The sequence below is a fragment of the Dama dama genome, chromosome 14 (genome assembly GCF_033118175.1).
Source record: "Dama dama isolate Ldn47 chromosome 14, ASM3311817v1, whole genome shotgun sequence".
Lineage (NCBI taxonomy): Eukaryota > Metazoa > Chordata > Mammalia > Artiodactyla > Cervidae > Dama > Dama dama.
In genome coordinates this window covers 29,253,223-29,278,393 of record NC_083694.1, presented here as the reverse complement: position 1 = coordinate 29,278,393, position 25,171 = coordinate 29,253,223, and the positions used below count along the sequence as shown (strand labels likewise).

General features: G+C 41.8%; 1 protein-coding gene across 1 annotated transcript in view; it reads left to right on the top strand.

Moving 5' to 3' along the window:
- The window catches only part of KIF26B (kinesin family member 26B), a 492,438-nt gene that overhangs the window by 427,129 nt on the left and 40,138 nt on the right, over positions 1-25,171 (top strand). Inside the window, exon 10 of the mRNA XM_061160211.1 lies at positions 538-697. Within this exon, the coding sequence (XP_061016194.1) occupies positions 538-697 (160 nt within the window). The remainder of the gene's footprint in view (positions 1-537; positions 698-25,171) is intronic.

Here is a 25,171-nt window from a genome sequence, read left to right as displayed (position 1 = left end):
TTCCCCCTCTGGCTATTTTCAAGATTTTTCTCATTATTACTGCTTTTAATCCATTTGATTATTATTTTGAGTTATTAACCTGATTCCTGGCTGAGCTTTAGGTCACTGGTCTCTATAACACTCAACCAAAGCAGATAATCACTTATGGGCTGTTCATGTTTTAATACGATCAATTTCAGAATTCTGTTACACAAAGGCAGAAATTTCTGTAGGCACAAGTCTTACTCTCTTTTAATAGAAATTTACCTTCTCTGTTAAATCTCATCTCATCCAACCAGAAGGAATTATTCCTTTATTTATAGTAGGAATGTCCATAGGTTTCAGAAGGCCAGTGGTGTGTGATGGACAGAATCTAAGAGGACTGTGCTATTTGTTACCCCTGCATGATTTGGTTGGGGTCTCGTACTAGATCATGAACTTCAGCCCTTTACTTCCTCTTTTTTCCCCTCAGATTTCCCAAGGAGCCGCATGAAGGACAGATGAGGGCTTACCAGACTTAACCAGTCCTTTCTTCTCTTGTCTTCTCTCCTGTGGCAGTGTCTGGAGGCCGCAGCCGCCTGCACCTCATCGATCTTGGCAGCTGTGTGAAAGCTCTTAGCAAAAATCGGGAAGGAGGCTCAGGGCTGTGCCTCTCACTGTCCGCCCTGGGCAATGTCATCCTGGCTCTCGTCAATGGCAGCAAGCACATCCCATACAAGTAAGTGACTCTTCTACTCAAAGAATGGGATGAAGTGAACATGGTACCAGGGCTAGGTGTGGATTTCTCAGCCTAGTGACATCTGGGGAGAGTTGTACTACAGAGGTATGGACCACATTGTCAGTTCAGTGCCAGAAACTGGCCTTTGCTAGCAATTATGTAATGCCTGATCTGCCAAATTCAAGAGCTATGGAAATACATAAATTTGCCCCAATCCTAACGTTAGGCTGCTCAAGTCAGAAATAATAGGAAGTTACCTCAGTTGAGGGCTTTAATCACAATTGCCATTTGTAGATTATTGTTGAGGCTTCCCTAGTGGCACTAGTGGTAAAGAATTTGCCTGCCATTCAGGGGCTGCAGGAGATGTGGGTTCGATCCCTGGGTTGGGAAGATCCACTGGAGGAGGGCATGGCAACCCACTCCAGTATTCTTGCCTGGAGAATCCCATAGACAGAGGAGCCTGGGGCTAAGGTCCATAGGATCACAGAGTTTGCCGCAACTGAAATGACTTAGCATGCATACATTCAAATTATTGCCACCATTGTACAAATGCTTTATAGAGATAAGAGCAAGGGGCCTAAGATTGAATTACCATTCCCTTAGGAGTAGAGCTGCCATATCTAACCAATAAAAATATGGGATGCCCAGTTAAATTTTAATTTCAGATAAAAACCAATTATTTTCAGTGTAAATATGTCCCCAGTATTGCATTAGCTATAGGAGCATCCTGTATTTTATCTGGCAATCCTATTTAGGAGAACTGAAAAGCTTGGGGAATTACCAACCACTATCCCATGCAAATGTTTGTTTCACTTCCAAGATCCTTTTCCTCTTCTTGGTTATGCTCCAAAAAGATGAAAGTAGAACTGCTCCTATATCTGGCATAGCCAAAAACTTGCCATATCATCTTTGGCCATGAATGACCCAGCCCTGGAGCCACCCCTCACCACCATTGTTCCAGTTCAGCTTTTCCACTGGACAATGTGGTGATGGGATGAGGGGAACTCTTTAATTTTTCAGGCTCTGCTAGTGAAAGCTGCATCTTTCACTAGCTATCTGAACCTTCACATCTCATGAACTGAGGGCTATAGCTATATATCTTATTTACACAACAAGGTATGTGTAAATGATATGTGTGTGAAAGTCTTTTGTAAAGTGTGTTACACTGTAGTCAATAACCAATAACGATAATGTCATTGAGCCTATACCCACCTATTGAAATGGAAATAACACATACTTTACAGAGTTGCCTTGAGGATTAAGCAAATATGTGGTACATGGAATCATTTTTTAATCTGTAGGATTCAACAAAATATAAGTTTCTGTTGTGTAGGATGGAAAAGGTAAGTCAGGTAGTTTTTTCTACAATAACTGAGATTCAGTATGAGTTCTTGAGTTGTCCTTTGCCTCTACCATAAGTTGATGCCAACACTGTGATTTTGTTCTCCACCAGGAAGCCCATTACTAGCCTACTTTGGAGTTTAAATAGATATTATAAGCCGGTCTGTCTCAGTTCTTGAAATTTGGAATCCTAGGATACACCCTGAAGTGGATTTTCCAGCCCTTGTGTGATTCTTTTCTATGAGGAAAAAAAATTCAATTTGAAGGTTTATGAAGTTTCATTCAGTATCATTTTTGCAGTTGAATAAAGTCAACTTGTGATTACAAGAAAGAGAGGAAGGAAGGGAGGGAGGGAGGAAGGGAAGAGAGAAGAGAAGGAGGGAAAAAAAATAAAGGTCTGGAGAGATACTGTCAAGGCTGAAGATCTCAGAAAGAAAAGAAAGAGTTATCAGCCCTTGTGTCTTCCCTGTCCATAAAAAGGGAAATGTGTATTAGTATGATAACTTAACAGATCATGATGTAGACAAAATTCAAAATACCACCTTACGAGGTCACTGATTGTGTATTTTGTTTGTATGTTTATGTCTCATATATATATATATATATATATATGTATCTCACATTGTTTCTGTGGAGTGACATGCTTTTATGGATTTAAATAAATATTTGTTGAATTGATGGTGGGGGGAATGGATAAAAGTAAGCATATGAAATTACTTTTACTTTAGATAAAGTAATTTCCTTTTGGTTCAAGTTGGATTTTACTATCAACATTAAAAATTGATTTTGTTGATAGTTCAAGGTCTCTTGCTAAATTAAACATACCATACACCAGTTAGCCACAACAACCAGCCACCTGCTCACTTGCGAGGGCTGACAAAATGTGGAAACTTCACTCACTGTTCTCTGCAGACATCCGTCTGCTTCAGCTCCCTTCTTTCCTTTCTGGCTCTGAGAGAGTGATGATTAAAGACACTCCATGTCTGAAGTAGACTTTGTTGTTCAGTCGCTAAGTTGTGTCCAAATCTTTGTGACATCATGGACTGCAGAATGCCAGTCTTCCCTGTCCTTCACCATCTCCTGTAGTTTGCTCAAACTCATATCCATTGAGTCGGTGATGCCACCCAACCATCTCATTCTCTGTTGAAGTAGGCTTATACTTAATATAAATATGGTGTCAACATAAGACACAGGCATAGAGTCGCCCCCCACCATCAGGATCCTCCTAGGGATCTTGCAGAGCTGCCCACTGCTTGGTGTCAGAAAACATGGTGGCCTGACCACCCAGCCAGCTCTGTCCTCCCCAAACCTTCACTGGCAGTGCACTTGTATAGCCAATTGTATCATCCCTCAGTCCTTAATGCCCATCATTATATGTGAGCTTTCAAAGATCGTTGCTGTAATATTGTTTTCAGATTCTCAGCCACAGTGGATAGTCAATATTTGGTTCTGAGAATGCATTTGCAAAGTGATTAATCGACGACAAACTATCCTCTTTCAAGGTGCCGGAAGATAAGGCCAAGATTTACTCAAATCACCCAGCCAGTTGGTGGCAGGATCAAACTGCATCACATTTTACAGCCTCAGAGACCTTGGCAGTTCCTTGCCGATCCAGATCCACTCGCCCAGCCTCATCAAGCTCTGTAACATATTAGCTGCCTTTGCTCTGCACAGCGTGAGGTCTTCAGCACAGCAGGATGGCCCATCACACGGCATTTTGTTAGCATACTAAACACCTTTCCCATGTCAAACCCTGTCTCTGCAGTAAGTTCCTGAGATAGGGAGGTTTTATGCCCTTTCAGTTTTCCTCTTACTCTTGTTCACTTAAAGGAAAAAAAAAAAAAAGGAAAACCAAACTCCACTTTCATGACCCTCCCCCCACGCCTTCCAAAACACACAAAAACCCCACTTCATTTGTCATCCTGGACACTTCTGTGCTTGGAACTCACATCACTTGTGTTTGCTTCTGGGAAATTAACTGGAATGTGCACAGAAGGGATAGAGCCTGTCCTCGTTTCTCTTCATCATCGTGCCAGACAGACTCTCTGTCACGTGAGCAAGCCCGAAAGCGAGTTTGGATTCATTACCCATCCCAGGCGCTCCCATGGGCACCCTAGGTGTGCCCTGAATGGTTTTTGACTTTGCAAATGATATAAATGATAAATGCAAGTGCAGAATAGTTTCCCAGCCTCAGTCGTGACATAGCTCAGGCTCGCTGGGCAATCCAAGTTCCATCAATCAATCCCAAGTGGTGACACCATTCAGAAAAGCACCCGGGGACAGGAAGGAGACCACCAAATGCTCCAACCCCCTTGTCAGTTCTGCACTGACAGGCTACGCAGAACTCCCTAAGTTTGGGGAACCTCTTGTCTTGGGGAAGCTGTCATAGTCCTAAGCTTTTTGACCGTGCATTTTACCTGTTTGCTTCCATTGCTCAGCCATTTGCTGTTCCTCATCATAGCCTTCCCCTTGGACAGATGAGAAAAAATATATAGTGGCATCAAAATGAATTCCTATGCCAGAAACCAGCATGGCAGGCACACATCACTAGAATTGGTACCCAGAAGGGCCACCACAAGGATCTGTCAGCGTGTACTTAGCTTTGGCTAAAGTCCTGTTATGTCCCAGCTGATCTGCAGGACCAGTCTCTCCAAAGACTCGGAAATTCTAACCACCACCCAGTTCTCTCAAAATAGAATTTTTGGTACCTTCTAGATGTCTGGTAAGGGGAAGCATATCCCTCACACAGTGATACTTAAAGCCTGAAACATTTTTCCTTCATTTATAGCTGTGACTCCATTTAGAGAAATAATGTCTTCAATAGGTCGAACAGTCTATTTGATTATTTGCCAACAAGATGCTGTCCTCTATTTCTAAACAACAGAGATGTTATAATGTCCCGGCTTCCACAGAACAAGAGGTTATGGAAAGTCATTCTGTGACCCTCTAGTGCTGTGTCTGTCTGAGATGCTCTTCCCAAGTCAACCTGAAGCATGGTTCTGCATGAACAGCCCCCTGATGGAACTGGTGCTCTATGCTCTTCTTTTATGGGTTTGGTCTGTGGTTCAGACTAAGACCTAATTCTTTTGTGTTAGAATCCATCACAAACACTCTCTGGGGCTCAGGCATCTGACTCTCTGGTGCTCTTCTTCTCTCTGGAGATGCAAGGTGGAGCCCGAGGCAGTCTGCTGTCAGGAGCTTCAGTGTAAGCAAATACCGCTGCAGGGGCCACTTTGTGTGCATGCATGCTGAGTCGCTTCAGGCATGTCCCACTCTTTGGACCCCATGGACTGTAGCCCGTCAGGCTGCTCTGTCCATGGGGATTCTCCAGGCAAAAATACTGGAGTGGGTTGCCATGCCCTCCTCCAGGGGATCTTCCTGACCCGGGGACTGAACCTGCATCTCTTATGTCCCCTCATTGGCAGGCGGGTTCTTTACCACTAGCTCCATCTGGGAAGCCCCAGGGGCCACTCTAGAAGAGGTTATTCTACAGAAGTTAGGGATGCTCATCATCAGGGTCTGGAACAGGAGTCTTTCTCCTCCTGAGGCCCTATTGAGGAGTCAGAAATCAAGGTCACATTCAAGGGAATGTGGAGAAATTGTGCGAAACAAAATGGCAAAATGACATTTTATAAACAGAGGCAACTTTTTCAAGATGTGAACACCTCATCCATGCTGGAACCCATAGGCAGGATCTCTGGGAGTACCCTAAGATTTCGTCAGGCCTTCGTAAGAGTTGCACCACTGAAGAAGGTGGACATTCCTTTGCCTTGTCTTCAGAAATAATTTTCTCTCAGTAGCCAGTTAGATGTTGGGTTTATCTTTGCTTTCTCAGAACTGGAAACCCACACAGTGTCTGGGAAGCTAGAGAAAGGAGCTCATGACTGATATGAGCCACAATACTCAGTTTCCCTGATTCACACAGGAGGTAAAAAATTTGTTCCTTGGGACTCAAATGCACATTAATGATGAAGGGAAATTAAATAGGTATTTTCCAGGAAAAATGCAAAGGGATATTAATTCTCCAGATTTACTTAAGATAGCATATAATGGAGAGAAACTCTGAGGAAGAATCTTTGTGTGCATGTGGTATGAGACACACACATATGCATATTTAGCAACCTTTAAATGTACGTTAATGCTGTATTATCTCTTCCTGGTTTACAGAGAGAACATCAATTTAAAACTATTTTCACAAACTCCAGATACCAGTTTATAGCATTCCCTGTTTAGAAATAAAATAACCAAAGCCTCAGGTTGCCAAGCAACTACAGCAATGATAATTCTTAGTGTTGCTGCTTCAGAATATCCATTTTTATACATTTTAATGACTTAGGATGCAGAGAAAGTGAGTTCAGAAAATCAGTGGTACATGGGTCTCTTTTGTATGAAATTCTAGCATCTTACTTCTTTTCATTCTTTCCTCCTACCTCCGTTTGCTTCCTGGCCAGTGGTATCTTCACATTTAATTTTGAAAATTCTCAGAGATCGATATTATTTTCTTAAGAGTTGGGGCATCACCTACCAGTAAATGAATTCTACCAGGATTATCACAGAACCATACAGGGAGAAATGAGGATCTCTGGGACTCAGTTGGGATCACAAGCCATGGGTACAAGCATTGGGTCTTTCTGTCACTGTCTAACACATAAATTATAAACACAGGAAGCTATAGAAACTTCCCTATAGTTCAGATGGTAAAGAATCTGCCTACAATGCAGGAGACCCAGGTTCGATCCCTGGGTCAGGAAGATCCCCTAGAGAAGGAAGTGACAACCACTCCAGTATTCTTGCCTGGAGAATCCCCATGGACAGAGGAGCCTGGTGGGCTGTAGTCCATGGGGTCACAAAGAGTCAGACACGACTAAGTGACTAACACACACACAACACATAAACTCTCTGTGTCATCCTTTCAGTTCCCAGGAGGACCCCTTTCTGTCCCCTCACAGAACCTCACTGAATTAGAAGCAGACTGTTAGGCCCCCAACTCAGTCATGATCCTTGGCAGCAAAGCCATAGTATATAGTTTTCTTTGTCGCTCTCAGATAATGAGCCTATGGTTTGAGGACTGAGCAGAAATCAGGAGGCTTCTTCATTTCTCTTTTGGTATTTCAAGAGATTCTCTTTGATGTTCAGTTTCTGAGACTACTAATCAGACCCTTTTCTCTCTGTGTTCCAAACCAGTTGGCAAACAGACACAGGAGTATGACTGGGGGCTTCCCTGGTGGCTCAGTGGTAAGGAATTGACCTGCCAATGGCAGGAGACACGGGCTCGATCCCTAGTCCAGGAGGATCCCGTATGCCTCAGGGCAGCTAAGCCCACACACCACAACTACTGAGCCTGTGCTCTAGAGCCCAGAAGCCACGACTACTGAGCCCACGCTCCCTAGAGCCTGTGCTTCAGAACAAGAGAAGCCACCGCAGTGAGAAGCCTGCACGCTGCAACTAGAGAGTAGCTCCCACTGGCCGAAAATAGAGAGATGTCTACACAGCAACAAAGACCCAGCGCAGTCAAAGATAAATAAATAAATAAAATTATGTAAAAAATCGTATGATTGGGAATTGAATTCTCCATCTGCTGAATCCTAGCAGACTGGAAGGAAATCTCCTGTCGCTCCACAGACTTAGACCCCAGGACTCAGGAATGGGCAGAAACGGGTCAGCAGAGCAGTCCTTTACCCAGACAGCCACATGGCTCAAGTGGAGGGATGTGTGACCTGCAGAGGGTCAGACAGACAGACAGCATTGGGCTGCACGTGCCCATGGCCATATTTACCAGCCTCATCAGTCAGGTCTTTTTCCTCCTGTTGTTCATTCTCGAAGTCATGTCCCACTCTTTGCAAGCCATGAATGGCAGCACATCAGGCTTTCCTATCCTTCACTATCTCCTGGAGTTTGCTCAAACTCATACTTATTGATTCAGTGATGCCATTCAACCATCTCATCATCTGTCATCCCCTTCTCCTCCTGGCTTCAATCTTTCCCAGTGCCACAGTCTTTTCCAATGAGTCGGCTCTTCCCATCAGATGGCCAATGATGCTGAAGCTGATGCTTCCACATCAGTCCTCCCAGTGAATATTCAGGACTGATTTCCTTTAGGATTGACTGGTTGGATCTCCTTGCAGTCGAAGGGACTCTGAAGAGTCTTCTCCAACACCACAGTTCAAAAGCATCAATTCTTCAGCACCCTCTTTTTATGGTCCAACTCTCACATCCATACATGACTAGTGGAAAAACCATAGTTTTGACTATATGAACCTTTGTCAGCAAAGTGATGTCTCTGCTTCTTAATACTCTGTCTAGATTTGTCATAGCTTTTATTCCAAGGATCAAGCATCTTTTATTTTCGGGGCTGCAGTCACCATCCACAGTGATTTTGGAGCTCAAGAAAATAAATTCTGTCACTGTTTCCATTGTTTCCCCATCTATTTGCCATGAAATGATAGGACCAGATGCCATGATCTTAGTTTTTTGAATGTTGAGTTTTAAGCCAGTTTTCTCACTCTCCTCTTTCACCTTCATCAAGAGGCTTTTAGTTCCTCTTCTCTTTTTGCCATTAGGGTGGTGTATACTACATATTTGAAATTATTGATATTTCTCCCAACAATCTTGATTCCAGCTTATGCCTCATCCAGCTCAGCATTTCACATGAAATAGAAGTTAAATATGCAGAGTGACAATATGCAGTCTTGACATACTCCTTTCCCAATTTTGAATCAGTCCACTGTTCCATATTCAGTTCTAACTGTTGCTTTTTGACCTGCATACAGGTTTCTCAGGAGGCAAGTATGGTGATCTGGTATTCCCATTCCCGGTTTGTTGTGATCCACACAGTCAAAGGCTTTAGTGTAGTCAATGAAGCAGAAGTTTTTCTGGAGTTCTCTTGCTTTTTCTATGATCCAGTGGATGTTGACAATTTGATTTCTGGTTCCTCTGCCTTTTCTAAATGCAGCTTGCATATCTGGAAGTTCTCAGTTTATGTACTATTGAAGCCTAGCTTGAAGGATTTTGAGCATTACCTTGCTAGCATTTGAAATGAGCACAATTTTACAGTACTTTGAACATTCTTTGGCATTGCCCTTTTTGTATTGGAATGAAAACTGATCTTTTCCAGTCCTGTGGCCATTTGTGAGTTTTCCAAATTTGCTGGCATATTGAGTGCAGCACTTTAACAGCATCATGTTTTAGAATTTGAAATAGTTCAGCTAAAATTCCATTACCTCCACTAGTTTTGTTTGTAGTAATGCTTCCTAAGGCCCACTTGACTTCACACTCCAGTATGTGTGGCTCTAGGTGAGAGATAACCATCGTGGTTATCCAGGTCATTAAGAACTTTTTTGTACAGTTCTTCTGTGTATTCTTGCAATCTCTTCTTAATCTTTTCTGCTTCTGTTAGGTCCTTGCTGTTTCTGTCCTTTATCATGCCCATCTTTGCATGACGAAGTAAATAAAAGGTCAAAAAGAAGAGTGAGAACTGTTTTTGTTTTTTTCCAAGGGCTTAGAGATTCCTAGGGGCTTCCTTGGTACCTCATCTGGTAAAGAACCTGCCTGCAATGCAGGAGACCCCAGTTAGATTCCTGGGTTGGGAAGATCTCCTGTTGAAAGGATAGGCTACTCACTGCAGTATTCTTGGACTTCCCTGGTGGCTCAGATAGTAAAGAATCCACCTGCAATGCAGGAGACCTGCGTTCAATCCCTGGGTTGGGAAGATCCCCTGGAGGAGGGCATGGCACCCCACTCCAGTATTCTTGCCTGGAGAATCCCCATGGTCAGAGCAGCCTGGTAGGCTATAGTCCATGGGGTCCCAAAGAGTCATACACAACTGAGCGACTAAGCACAGCACATTGCAGCAGAGATTCCTAATTTATGGACTTGCTGAGTCCTAGGGAAAAGGAGGAAATTGTTTCCAGTACTTGTTTTCTGGGCTTCCACTTCAATCCAGGTCGTTGGCGTGTGCAAGCATGAGCCGTGGCTGAGGGATGTTCCACAGTGTGAGTGTAATGACAACAGCTCATAGTCATCATTCCCTTGCTGTGCATCAAGAACTATACTAAAGGCTTGCTGGGGATTTAATTCTCCCAACAGCCTCCTAGCATAGGTACTGCTATGGTCACACTGGTATTACAGATGGGGAAACTGTGACCAGAGGAGTAAGTGACTTGTTCTTATTTACAGGACGGGTAGGTGACAAAGCTCCTCCACTGCCTCTGGTATATCACCTCTTCCTGACAGTGTCTGGAATGGCGTGGTGCTCAATCAGAACTTGTTGAAATAACAAATGAGGCCAGACAATGGATCAAATGTATCTGCAAAGCTTGAATATGTGCAGATGGTTGTAAGTGAAAATGTGAGTCCCAGGCAGGGGACCAGCTGTGGCTAACTGTCCATTCAGGGTCATCTCCTGGCCTCACCTTTTCCACGATGTGGCAGCAAGGAAAGTGAAATAAGAAAGATGAGGATGGGAAACAATTCCCCCTCCCTGAATCTCAGTCCCTTGGCAGGGCTGAATCAGAAATACCATGTGAGAATGTTCAAGTTAGCAAGTGAGTGAACCTTTTGCAGGGCCCCAGGTAGCAGGTTGGCGAGCAGAACTCGGGCTGACCTTGTTAAATGGCTCTCAGCCATCCTGATGCCATATTCTGGGCTCAGCCATCCTGATGCCATATTCTGGGCACCACCAGCAGATGAACTCAGCAAATCTCAGCTATTTCACAGTCTTCTGCTCTTTCTTAATTTCTGTAAACTTTCTCATGTAAGAGCCTGGAAGTTCACATAGCCATTTATTGTACCCAGAAGAACTTCAGGATACTCTAATGCTCTCTGACGACACAGGACCCCCAGACAGCCCTCCTGCCTGGCTGGGTGGTCCCCTGCCTGAGAAGTGTCACCGTCCCCCATCTGAAGACTGCACAGGGGCACAGCCTCCCAATAAGACAGTTTCCAGCCCTCTTCCCCCTTGGCAGCAGCTTCTGTAGATGCATTAAGACACTCCTAAGTGAATAGATTGCTGTCAGAAGAGAGAGGTCATCACCCAGTCTGGGTCTGGAAGTTGTGCTGAACACAAGAGAGGTAAGGTGGGGAGAGGCAAGAGGTGAGAACGATGGCAGGGCTGAGGATGAGGGGGCGTGAGGTGATGAGCTTCCTCCAACACCTGGCTAATAATCACAGTTTGGGGCATTTCTACAGTTGATCAATGAGACTGTCATCTATCAATGGGAATTTGTGAAGTTTCTTCAGGTTCCACTCCCAGAGAAGTATGTGCAACCAAATACCTGTGGTTTTTCAAAAGAGAAGGATTGTGTGACATGGGCTCAGGAGGTGATACTGAGCTGAGACCAGGGAGACGTGGGTCCTCTTGCCAGCCCACTGCCCAGCCCAGACACTCAGGCTGTCTTCCTGCAGTTTCTTTTTTCCTTTTCATGTTATTTATTTTGGGGGATGCAGCCCATAGCATGCAGGATCTTAGTTCCCTGACCAGAGATTAAACCCTTGCCCCCTGCTTTGGAAGCACAGAGTCTTAACCACTGGACTGCCTGGGAAGTTGCTCTTCCTGCGCTTTTCTTTCTCCACCAGCTAACTCAGGACGACCATTCACCTCTGTCTCAGAAATGTGATAGAGTCCTTTGAGACAATGTCCCTGATAGCCCTTTAAAGAAACACGTTTCAAAGGTAAAAAATGGGAATTTGCATATATTTCAAAACGTTATAACCCAGACTGATCTGGCAGTATGGTATCTTTGTATCTGTTTCTTGATTTTAAAAGTATGCATCCCTTTTGGCCAAGTGGATTATAATTACCTTTTGTTAAAATGGAAGCTTCATGCATTTTTCAGCAGGAGTTTGTGTGCCTGGTGTATCAGGTTGCTGCCAGATACAGACATTTAATTTAAGAGACTCCAACCTGGAGTACTCTGCATAAAGAGAGAAATAACAGATTCTCTAAGGAGTGAATGACTCCACCTGCCGCCTGCCTCAGAGAGACCACCACAGAGAGGGGGCCGTAGGTGAGCAGAGGGTGCTGCACCCCCATTGTATTTGTCTGGCCATTCAAATAGTTAAAGACAAATTTTTCACATAATATGGCCTTTGAATACAAGCCACAGCCTTCTGGGGCTCAGCTAGAGACATGTTCCAACCCTGAAGCAAAACCCGAATGTGTTAGATTTCATGAGACAAGGATTTTTCTTTCAAAGAGATTTTTAAGGCTGACCTTGATGATACAAATTTCACCTTACACTTTATATCCCAAGTGATGCACCAAGTTTAACTCCATTATTCATGGAGCACGGAGCTGTTCTGATCAGCAAGGTGAACTCTGGCCCAAAGCCCCCTACTGAGGAAGGAGTTTAAGTGCCTGATTTGTTACAAGTCTAATGGAGGCTACCAAACATATTGTCATTGTTGTGTAGTAACTAAGTCATGTCTGACTGTTTTGCTACCCCCAGACCGTAGCCTGCCAGGCTCCTCTGTCTGGGATTTTCCAGGCAAGAATACTAGAGTGGGTAGGTAGCCATTTCCTCCTCCAGGGGATCTCCCTGACCCAGGGATCACACCCAAGTCTCCTGCATTGGCAGGCAGGTTCTTTATCACTGAACCACAAGGGAAGCCCATAACAAACATACACAAGAAATAATTTGAGCAATATGTGGCAGAATATCTGTAAGTTCTTTTATGCATTTAGTCATTATCTTTTAGTCAACCATTCACGATTAATTAAAAAATACTTATTGGGCCCCTACAATACTCGAGACACTGGAAATACAACAGAGAAACAGATGATTTCCACTCCTGGGACAATTTACAGTATAGGGGAGATAGAGATATAGACGGCAAGTCTCACATTTGGTAATGTGTGAGCACCAGTGCTTAACCGCCAGCGAGGAAAGTTACTCAAGTAAGGCTGAGGGAATCAGAAAATCTGCAGTAAAGGCTGTCTGGGCAGATCTTTCCTCATGTGCTCCCACTCATTCTCCCTTCTCCCTCGTCTGTTTTCCAAAGTTTCCCACTGTCCATCCTTAAGTGCCTGAGCATTCACAACTGTTCAGTCTTTTGCTAGAACGATGTCGACATAGCCTGACACAAATCTTGATAAACTACTGGGCCAAAGGCAAGACTCCAAATCCACAGCTAATTGTTATCTTTAATGATAACTAATCATCATATCACAAGTTATGTCGCTGTTAGAAGAAAACAGCCAAAGGGGGAGGGCTTTAGGTTAGTTTGGGGCCAATGCACAGAGGGCCCAAGGTGCCCTCAGGTATGAGCAGGGTTCTGTGACTATTCAAGGATGGCTTGATTTAGGCACCATTAGACGTGAGGAGGGATGGAGCATAAAATGAGTTGGGGCTTAATTCATTTAGAAACTGTCTTGAACATTAATAGAGCTTCAATCAGTGTACCCAACCATAAATTCTCACCTGTTTCACGACTGGTTCAGGCTCAATTGAGCATTAATAGATTTTTTTTTTGTCCATACAAATGAGGTGATAATTCATTTCATGTGTAATTGAACAAATTTCAGTGATATTCATGGAGTAGTTAAGTTGTACCAAATTGTCTAATGTACCTAGTAATTTTTTTTAACAAAAATACAGCTGAAGTTTTATTTTGATATAATAAAGAAGTAACTCAAGAAATAGAAGTTATGGTACATTTGTTACTGCTTTGAAGAATAGTAGACTTGAAGAGACTTTATGATATTCCTTTGGGGCAGCAACCACAATTGCTATTTATTTCTGTTTTTCCTTACCGTTCTTTAGGTACTGTAAAGAGTACCTTAGCAGTGAAATCAGTAAAACTTTGGGAGTTTCTAGGTTTGGCTAATAGGAAGTATTATCAGGGCCCAGTTTATAAGCATGCATTTCCCAATTCCGTGTCCCAGCGTGCCAGTAGAGAGTATTAAACATGTCTGTCCTAAAAGTTCTGTGTGAGCTCTTTCCTTCAAACCGTTTATCTCATGTCTCCCATGAACCTTACCTTCCATAAGCATAAAATCCTTCACTGAGGATTAATTGTAATTGCTTGTATTGAGAAGATGTTTTTGTATGTAGTTTCTTGAACAGAGTCCAGGGGAGGCCCTAAGGGCATGTGATATATCCACTGTTTTCTTCTGAGAATTCTTTCTGGTGAAGGCAGAAGAGGTTTTAGTTTCATCTACGTCCACACAGGGCTTCTCAGGTGATTCATTGGTAAAGAATCCACCTGCCAATGGAGGAGATGCTGGATTAATCCCTGGGTCAGGAAAGATTGGCTGGAGTAGGAAATGGTAACCCACTCCAGTATTCTTGCCTGGGAAGCCCCCTGGACAGAGGAGCCTAGTGGGCGACAGTCTGTGGGGTCGCAATAGAGTTGGACATGACTTAACAACTAAACAACAACAACCCTCCACACAGCTGCCAGAATGTGCTTTTAAAATGTAATCCTGATGTCACCCACCTCTTTAAATCCTTCAATGGCTTCTTGTTGGCTACAGGTTCAAACCCTTTTATGGCCTGTGAAGCTCTTTATATTTTGGGCCAGGCTCACCTTTCTGATCATAGAAACTGTGCACAATCTCTTGAAGCCTCCATGCTGTCCACGCCCATGTGCTTTGTAGATGCTGGTGCTTCTGCTTACTATAACCTGTCCATTCATTCATTCATTCCTTCAGTGAATAGTTCCCAGGAACACGCTATATTCCAGGATTGAGCTGGATCTCCTTCTTCTGCCTATTTCTTGTACAGTTTAATTGTGAACTGTGTCATACATACAGATGTAGAGACACATCTGCTCAGTCTATAAAATAAATCAAATACCTGTGTGCCCACTGGCCAGATGAGGAAATAGATTTCAATACCTCGAGAGGCCCCCGTGTGCTCTTCTCTGATTGCACTGACCTCCCACCTTTTCCAGAGGGGGCCACTATGCTGAAAAAAGTCTTATATCTAAAATCCCCAGGGTGAAACAGATCACCAGCCCAGGTTGGATGCATGAGACAAGTGCTCGGGGCTGGTGCACTGGGAAGACCCAGAGGGATCTAGTGGAGAGGGAGGAGGGAGAGGGGATCGGGATGGGGAATACATGTAAATCCATGGCTGATTCATGTCAATGTATGGCAAAAACCACTACAATATTGTAAAGTAATTAGCCTGCAACTAAGAAAAATAAATGGAAAAAAAAGAAAACTGTTAAAAAAAATAATAGTAAAATAAAATCCCCTTGCTTGCTTTACAATGTTACTGCCTAAATTGTGTCCCTAAAAACTACATTGTTTAGTTTCCTCTGTTTTTGAATTTTACATAACATAGAATCACGCTCTCCCTGGTCCTTCTGTAACTTATTTCAATCAGTATTTCATTTTTGATACCTATATTGATGTGTGTAGCTATAGTCTATTCATTTTCATTGATGTATGATTTTTCATTGTGGGAGGATATCAGAGTTTTTGATCTTCTGTTGATGGGTTTCTAAGCAGTTTAACAAAATAGCCAAATTTTGTCTAATTCATTTCTACCTCTGAAGAGATGCTCTCCCTCTTTAATTCTTTAATGTGGTAAATCACATAAATCAACTTCCTAATATTAAAAAATGTTGCATTCCTTACTGTGTACCCTTCAAGGCTTATCTGAAATACTATATTGTCTTTGAATTCTTCTCTGATCTTCTTTCCTCCCTCCTAATTCTTTGCCCCAGAAAAGTGCTTTCCCGCCCCTAACCCTGTCATTCTGTAGGTATTTCATTGTGGGCATTAATATTACATTTTAATTATTTTTAATTATTATTTTAATTATTTCTTTATAAACATATCTCTCCTATCACATGAGCTCATCAAGATGACAGAATCTTTTTCTCCAGATTCCTTATTATTTTTGCACTAATTTAAATTAAACCAACCTGTTCTAAACCCTACCTCTTAGTAACAGATATGAATCAGACATCTGCCTTCAACTTTGGACAGCCTGCCTCATTACCTGGAGGATCCTTTGGGCTGCCAGACTTGCACTGTGGCCGTCAGAGCCCCATTCTCAGCTAGGACAAAGTAGTGATGCAGGCCATTTAGAATGTGGAAAAGCAGTGAAGATATGGCCCTAGTTTCTGAATCAGATACATGGCAAAAATATATTCATTCTGTGCTTAGTCAAGTCACTCAGTCATGTCTGACTCTTTGTGACCCCATGGACTGTAGCCCTCCAGGCTCCTCTGTCCATGGGGATTCTCCAGGCAAGTATACTGAAGTGGGTTGCCAGGCCCTCCTCCAGGGGATCTTCTTGACCCAGGGATTGAACCCATGTCTCTTACATCTTCTGCGTTGGCATGTGGGTTCTTTACCACTAGTGCCACTAAAAGCCATATTATAAAATACATTTAAGAAAGAGGTAAGTTCCAGTAAGTTGTCTGAATATGCCTTCTCTGTCATAGATTCTTATTTACTTCCACAACTCTCCAAATGTCTAGAATTTGGCAGAAACAAATATATAGTTCATCTAAGAGGTTTAGTTACTCAAACTACATCTTTATAATAGTCATTTATTTCATGGCTTTGAAGTTGGTGCCCTAAGGATTTAGTATAGAGAAGTTCCAGGAATGCGTTAGAAACCTAAGGAAAAACTCTCATTGTGACTAGTTAATATCCTCAGTTTTGGGAATAGCAGCCCATCTTTTGACCATTATATAAAATTTGAGTTGCATGTTGAAAACCGTGTGCCAAGAAGTACCATTAGGCTCTGTGTGGCTGAGGCTTCATCAGCTCTTGTGATTAACTTTTTGCAGTAAAGGAGATGGTAGTCTCTCCTTTGTATAGCCCAGGAAATGCCTACAAGCCTTTCAACTTCTGGCTAATTCAACCTCTACCCACTCTAGGGAAATGGACAAATCCACAGCCTACATCTCTTCCCACTGTGGACTCCTTAACAATCAAATTCTGAAAAAGCAAACCTCCCTACATGATTTCTTGCTGGAATAATGAAACCTGTCTCAGCCCCTGCTTGACAATTTTCTTCAGAAAAGGAGAATAGCCACGTTCAAAAATCTGTACAATTTGACCTTTCCAAAAGGGAGAGGTTTTTCCTCACCAAAGTGATTCATTTGAGCCTATAATTTGTAAATGAAAAGCCCCAATAAAAAGAACCAAGTGACTATTCCTCTGAAAGCTTTTTGGATGAGCTGGAACTGCCCTTTGGCATTAAATCCCCTCTTCCAGACCCATTTAAAGATCCATTTCGCATGGTCTTGGAACCATGGGTAGTGTGCAAAAGCAATAAACGTAGCAAAGCTACCAATTTTGGAGTATTTGCTAGGTATAAGCCTAGTCTGTACAAGTATTCTCTTTTCATCTTCACACCAGCCCTAGAGGTAGATGCTATTATTTTTACCATTTTATAGATGAAGACCCTGAGACACAGAAAAACGAAACAAATTGGCCCCTCCCCCTCCACGTCCTCTTCCATTACCACCACCACCACCACCATCACCATCATTGTTATCACCACCATCATCACCTAGCGCCTACTATGTGCCTATATTCAGTTATTTATTCTTTTTAAAGCTCATTTCATCTTCATGACAGTTCCGTGGAGCCAGCACTACTAATTGACCAAAGGAGGTTTACTCCAGATTTCCTTTGTCATGGCAGCCAGGAACATGCAGAAGCAGATAACAGAAATCTCTGCAGCCACATTTGACTCAGCACTGTTAGTGGAGCTGTGGAGGGACAAAATTATAAAGAAGCGAAGTTTATGAGTGCCTCACTCACTTCGCCTCTCAGTGCTGGTGCCTCTTCCTCCCAGTGAGTGCCTCCCTCACCCCCTCCACAGGTACCCAGGGCCTTTGTGATATCCAGGAATGCCCCGTGTCTGCCACTCCACCCCCATCCCCCTGACTGCACCAGTGTTAAGGGTCCCCAGTACCTTGGGCCTCATTCAACTCTATACCTACATCAAAACTGATCTACATCAAAACCAATCATCAGAACTCTATACCTGCATCAAAACTGTGGGTTCTCCCTCATACTTGCTCTGTTGTAAGGTAATGTGCTCTCTTAGGTCAAATTTGTTGTGGATGTATGTTTAGTCACTAAGTCGTGTCCAACTCTCTGCGACCCTGTGGACTATAGCCCACCAGGCATAAGATTTCCCAGGCAAGAATACTGGAGTGGGTTGCCATTTCCTTCTCCATTAGGTCAAATTAGAATAGTAGTATCTAGTAATAGTCTAACAATAGACCAGAGTTCTCTCTCCGTCCAACCTTACCAATAGTTGAATAGTCTGGTTTAAAAATTTTGGCCATCTGCTGGGTACTTAATGGCATATCATTATAATTTTATTTTGCATCTAATAAGGTCTAGTTCAACTAATAAGGTTGAATATTTTCTCATGTTTGTTAGTTATTTCTTCCTTTTTGTATAACTCTTATTCATATCTTTTGCTTATTTTTCTATAGAGTTGTTGATCTTTTGCTTATCAATTCCCATGGATACTTTGTGAACTCTGGGTTCTTCTATTTTGCAAATAATTTCTCCTTGCATCATTTATTGAATCCCCACCCATCTCCAGTGCTCCTTTGGTCATATAACACTTGTCAAATAGGTAGGCAGCTGTCTCTGGACTCTCTATCCTCTGCCAAGACCAGACTGTCTTAATTATTTGGGCTTTTGTAATTTTTTTATAGTGTGTTTGTTCTTCATTGTATGGTTTTCTACTTTTTACTATTTCTTTCCTTCTACTTTATTTTTTAATTATTTTGCTATTCTTCATCTTCCATCTTAAGGTGTCTACTTAGCTTCACAATTTTCACTCTTATTTTATAATATAAGCATTTAATTCTTTACATCATCCACTGAGTACTGCTTCGTCTCTTCCCTCAAGTTTTGATAGTGATGATTATTTTCACTGTTATTAGTCCAAAATATTTTGTTTTTTATTATCATTACTTTTTTGACCTGTGAGTTATTTAGAATGATTTACTAATTTACACAGTTATTTGGAATCAGTTTGTTCCTTTTGAGGCTTGCTTGTAATCATCTCTAGGGCAGGTGCAGAGCATTTGAGCTAATTTGACCATTAGTCCAGGACCCTAGGGCTTACTGGGTGGCATTATTGGTAAAGAACACTCCTGCCATTGCAGGAGATGTAAGAGATGCATGTTTGATCCCCGGGTTGGGAAGATCCCCTGGAGGAGGGCACCGCAGCCCACTCCAGTATTCTTGCCTGGAGAATCCCATGGACAGAGGAGCCTGGTCAGCGTGGGTGCGCTACAGTCCATAGGATCACACAGAATCGGACACGACTGAGGCAACAGAGCAGCACAGAGGACCCTAACATTCTTCTTCTTCTTGGCCCTTTCTGAGCTGTCTGTCCAATGCTCCATGTATTAGTAAATCTTTCCACTCTGCTTGAACACAAATTATTCCCAACTTCATATGAGAAACTCTTCTCTCTCTCTCTTTCCAACACTCCTCTTTCATTCTTTCTTTCTGCATTTTGCCCTGAAAATTTTAGCTGCCTTGTCCTCCCCAAATTCCAGATTTTGTCTCCTCAATTCAGCAAGGTCACTGCCTGGTTCTGTTTGAGCCCCTCTGATCTGTGGCCTGAAAGTTCTCTCTGGAGAATGAACTGGGCAAGTTCAGGTCCTACCTTGCTTGTTTTCCTTCTCTTAAAGGTTCCTTTCTGCTGTTGCCCGTTGCCTGGTATTCAAAATCAATTTTTTCCTAATATCCAGCTTGATTTTCTCATTGTGAAGAGTGGAGGATAAATCCAGGTCCTATTTTTCCAACATGGCCAGAAGTGGAAATTGGTCATTCCTGATCTTTCTTTCTTTTTTTTTGCTTAATTTATTTCATTTCATTAAACATCTTAATCCATTTTTTGTTGTTTGTTTGTAACCTACGTTTGAACATCTCCTTCTGCCATATGTTGTTTCTGCTGCGTCTTTCTCAAGATGCCTTGTTTCTTTGTATGTTTATTTTTGCCCAGGGGCAACTCATTTTCTCTGGCATTTTATTTGTGAGAACTCTTTGAGACCTGGGATAAAGATAGTTTACTTTAGCATTTGTATTTATTTCTACTCAATGCCTGGGATTACTACCAGTTGAGGATACTCTAAATAATATTCTCAGCTTGAAACATTTTGGGCCACCCAGGTGCTGAGAATGAAGACTGAAAACCTACGTTAATTCTGCCTTTGGTTCCAAATTCTGGGGATAATTTCTTCTTTTCTCAGTGCCGTATTTCAAGACTTATTTCTTGTGTATGTAAGGGGGCAATTGTTGTGGATGGGGATTGCCCCATTAAAATCTTCAAATTGGGCAGGCATTGGGCTTTATATTGTTATCCATGCCCTTTGAGGCCATATAATGCTAGGCTTGAATGTCACTTAGCTTGGTAGATATCTTCAGGGTAAAAGCAAACTCCAGTTCTGCCTACTTCTCTTGGGTTCCCAAATTTGTATATACTTTTTTGCCTGAAAATTTCTTACTCTTTGACAAGCTCACCAATGCATTTAGTAAGATTTGTGAAAATATCTTATCCATAATGTTTAATTATACTTGATAGGAAGATCTTTTCAGATTACCATATTGCTTTTTGGGGGCTACTTTTCTATATTTTTCTGTTACACATCTCTTACTGTTCTAAATTATAAGTAATAGAACCACAAAATTTACTATCCAAACTGAGACACTTCTGAGAGTGAAAAATGGGTAGTCAATGCTATTAACTATCTGAAGTTAGATTAGTGAATCCATAAAATATTTCTATTGAAAAATCACCCTCAAAAATAAAATATTTTCTGACAACAACAACAAAAAATATTTTCTGATAAAAAATTTAATGTGCACCAAAGTAAAAAAATCTTTCTGTTGTTTGCCAAGACATTAAAATAAGCAGAATAACTGTTCTTGATACAGCTTTTTGTACTTAGGTCACCTTCACCAAGTCTATGCCTAATGTCATGTCAGTGGTATTTTTCTTAAGATTCTTTTTTTTTTTTCCCTAGCATTATCTTAGAGCCTCAGCATTTTGCTTCTTCAGTTACCTAACTGCCTACCTATATATTTATGTATGTGTATTTCTTAACATAAAACTATCTATATATTACAGCGTCTATTTCTCTTGATAGAATATCATAGTCAAGTGCAAAATTATTACATAACAACCAAATATAAGTTCATATCAGTAGAATGAGTTTCTCAATTCAGTAAGAATTTCGGTGTTAAAGTTTCAGAAGATCTGTCTCAAAATCAATTTTGGAGCACAATTATAGAATTTTAAAGGTATATCTTTTATATTGCTTGTTTCCTGCTGTCAGATATTCATTTAGTTCCTTCCTTGCTTTGGCAGGGATGTATTTCATGTCCTCCCTATTTGTGAGTGTTGTCTTATTTAATAATTGCAACTCTCTACAAATTTCAGAGGCTGAGATTTCTGTATTTCGTTTGTTGAACACTTGATTATGGATTTATGACTTTATTTTGAACAAAGTACAATCAGAATTTAGAAGACCTGTTTCTAAAACTCCTATGCTTTTTTGTAGGACACTTAGGTAGATTTATAAAGCATGAAAAACCTGTCTGATGTCAGCAATTTCATATCATTTAAGCTAGTTCTTTAAAGTCGCAAACATTTCTCAAATCCAATCGGTCACAGGCAGCAAAAGACGAAACTACTTACTTCCCTGATGTAATCATTGGTTTTTTTTTTTTTTTCATATAAGCTTTTCTTGTTGTTGTTGTTTAGCCATTAAATCATGTTGACCTCTTTGAGACCCCATGAACTGTGGCCCGCCAGGCTTCTCTGTCCATGGGATTTCCCAGGCAAGAATACTGGAGTGGGTTGCCATTTCCTTCTCCAGGGGATCTTCCTGACTGAGGGACTGAACCCTGGACTTCTGCATTGCAGGCAGATTCTTTACCACTGAGCCACCGGGGAAACCCCATATAAGATTTATCACAACATTTTTGTAGTTCAGTTACTCTAACTCTTCATATGTAAATTTTGCTAATTTTGACATCTACAGCTTATATTTCTCTGGGTATAAACAGAAGTCTATTTGAGCACAGTCACGAATTATATGTGTGCAATAACCAATCACAGTTGCCTTTCAGCATTAAGTCTCTCCATTTGCTAGGAACATTATGTCTTAAAGTGTAAACTCTGTTCACTGCATGTAGCAAACACGTTGCAAGATGGAACTAAGGGAGTAGAGAGGGAAGGTCTGCCCAACTCTTCCTATCTCCTTTTTTTTTTTTTTTTTTTTACAGTTTTTCTAATAATGCTGTGTTTTTTTAAACATGAAAAATTGAGGACAAAATAAACCAGATAGATGCAGGATAATAGGCATAACCTGACACATTCCGGGTAAGCCAGAACCTATGTTCAGCCTAGGGCTTCCCTGGTGGCTCAGAGGTAAAAATCTGCCTGCTAATGCAGGAGGTGCTGGTTGGATCCCAGGGTCAGGAAGATCCCTTGAAATAGGAAAAAGTAACCAATTCCAGTATTCTGGGAAATCCAATGGACAGAGGAGCCTGGCAGGCTACAGTCCATGGGTTCCCAAGAGGGGGACACAATTTAGCAACTTAACAACAAAAGTGTTCAGCCTAATTACAGCCGGACAGATATGTCTCATGTGTGTTTGCAATTCCAGGGCTAGCTGAGGACCTCCTTGTATCCTAGGTTCTTTTTTTTAATTTTTTTTGGTTGTGCTGAGCAGCATGTAGAATCTTAATTCCCCACCTAGGGATCGAACCTGTACCTCCTGCAGTGGAAACACAAAGTCTTAACCACTAGACCATGAAAGAAGTTCCTATCCTCGGTTCTTAATACATACTTGTTGGGTAAACTACTCCAAAATAGCCTATTTGCTTGGCTAAGATTTTCTTTGCATTAATGCAGAGGAATGAGGATGGGCAGGTTCTTTGTAACAAGACCCTCTGATCTCCTACCACACAGGAAGCTGCTTCCTCTGCTAAGACTTAACTGCAAGCAGATGACCCCCTGTTGCTATTTTGGAGCATTTTTTTCTACAGACCACATGTATTGAACTCTACAAGCTGGCTCTATCAGTTCTTTCAACCCATATACACTGCTGAGACCAAACTTTTTTTTTTTTTTTTCTGAGCCCTTCAAACTATGTGGACTCAGTCTAAGAAGAACCCTGAGGTCATAACACAGACATAGTTTGCAGACTCATTTGGCTTGACTTGGCCACAGTCTTGACTGAAACTAAAGGCATATTGGTGGTTCCAGCTGTTCCTCTCTGGGGACTTGTCCATATTTCTCAAGATGCGCCTGATAGCAACTTTGGTATAAACGTCTCTCCTGTGATCTATCTTTGAAGGCTATGAGCTATGCACACCCATGTCGGCCATGGCTTGTGCTCTGGAACACTTGGAGGGGCTGGAGGAGTCTCTCTGCTCTTACGCAAGTGAGACTGTGAGCCTCATACTCAGCATTTGGCACCCATTCTAGCTCAAGGCAGAGTCTACGTTGGTTTTATTCTGACTGTGGCTCCTATGAGTTTTTTTGTTTGTTTGTTTTTTTAAAAAAGGTAATGCTTTGGAAGTTAGGAAGTTAAGGAGGTAGGAAGCTGGGGGAGATTTCTTTTGATGGAGAGGTACCCATTAGATAGTTATTTAAATATTCATAGAAAGGCAAATGTCTGCTGGGCACTGTATTAGAAATGATCTCTGTCCATCTTAGGCAGTTCTCCAGGAAACAGGCATCATTAGCATTTGGACCATCCATCTAGCCCACCAGGAGTGTTTCCTAGCACTTTGGGAAAACTCTGAGATGTTTTAAAAAAATAAAAAAGTGGAGATGGGGGGCAAAGAAGTGTCATAGGACATTGTGATCGATTCCTCATTTGCAAACCTCTTGTCACTGGCAGGACTTTGAGACACTGCCTGCTCAGAGATCTTAACAGGAATGACAGTGATTAGACTCTGAACTCAGACTACATTTATGCCATTAAAAAATGAACAGCTATTTGAGATTGAATTTATCAACTTAAAAGATGCAGAATTTGTGCTGCAATAGCCTTTTGTAAACAAAGTGTCACTAGAAAACTCAAATGTTTCTTAATTCTTTTTGAAGAAATGCATAATTCTTTCATGGCTTTCATGTTGTTCCCCAATAAGATTTCATGTATGAATTGTGACCTTGTGTAACACTTTTTCTCAGACTTGGACCAGTAATGGAACCATTTTTAAACTTAATTTCCTTTTAATTCCTTCCAATTACTAGGCACTGGTCTTTGTGCCAAGAACCAATCCAATTGGTACATTTTGTGAAGGCTGTGGAATCATGTTTCTTTAAACCACACATGATACCCAGAAGGCATTCTAACAGATCTGCCCTCATCACTGTCCTTAAAGTTAGTTATTCTTGATTTCAAAAGAAGTTTATCCCAGGGCAGTCCATGGCACATGTGTGTAACAATAGTCTTTCAAGTTTTCCCCATCTGCTGGTTGGTTAGTGGTCTCCAAGTAACAAGGACCATATTGGATTAAGTATTTTAAGCACAAAATAGCATAAGAAATCATTGGTAACCCTTATTGGCAGGCTTATCACAGGAATACCAAATATGGGAAGGCTTTTGAATCACAGATGCCCAAAATATGTTGTTAAAATCTAAGACTTATAAAGGGTTAGCAACTTTTGTACGTCAAAGGCTACTCTCAAAAGATTGAAAAACAACCTGGAAGATGGGAGAAACTATTTGCAAATCATGTATCTAATATAGGATTAATTTCCAAAATATATAAAGAATTCCTAGAGTTTTCTGGTAGCTTCCCTGATAGCTCAGTCAGTAAGGAATCTGCCTGCAATGCAGGAGACCAGGGTTTGATCCTTGGGTTGGGAAGATCCCCTCGAGAAGGAAATGGCAACCCACTCCAGTATTCTTGCCTAGAGAATCCTGTGGACAGAGGAGCCTGGTGGGCTTCTGTCCATGGGGTTGCACAGAGTTGGACATGACTGAAGCGACTTAGCATGCATGCATGCACTGGAGAAAGAAATGTCAACCTACTCCAGTGTTCTTGCCTGGAGAATCCCAGGGACAGAGGAGCCTGGTGGGTTGCCATCTATGGGGTGGCACAGAGTCAGACACGACTGAAGTGACTTAGCAGCAGCAGCCAGTTTTCTTCTTGGAAAATCCAATGGC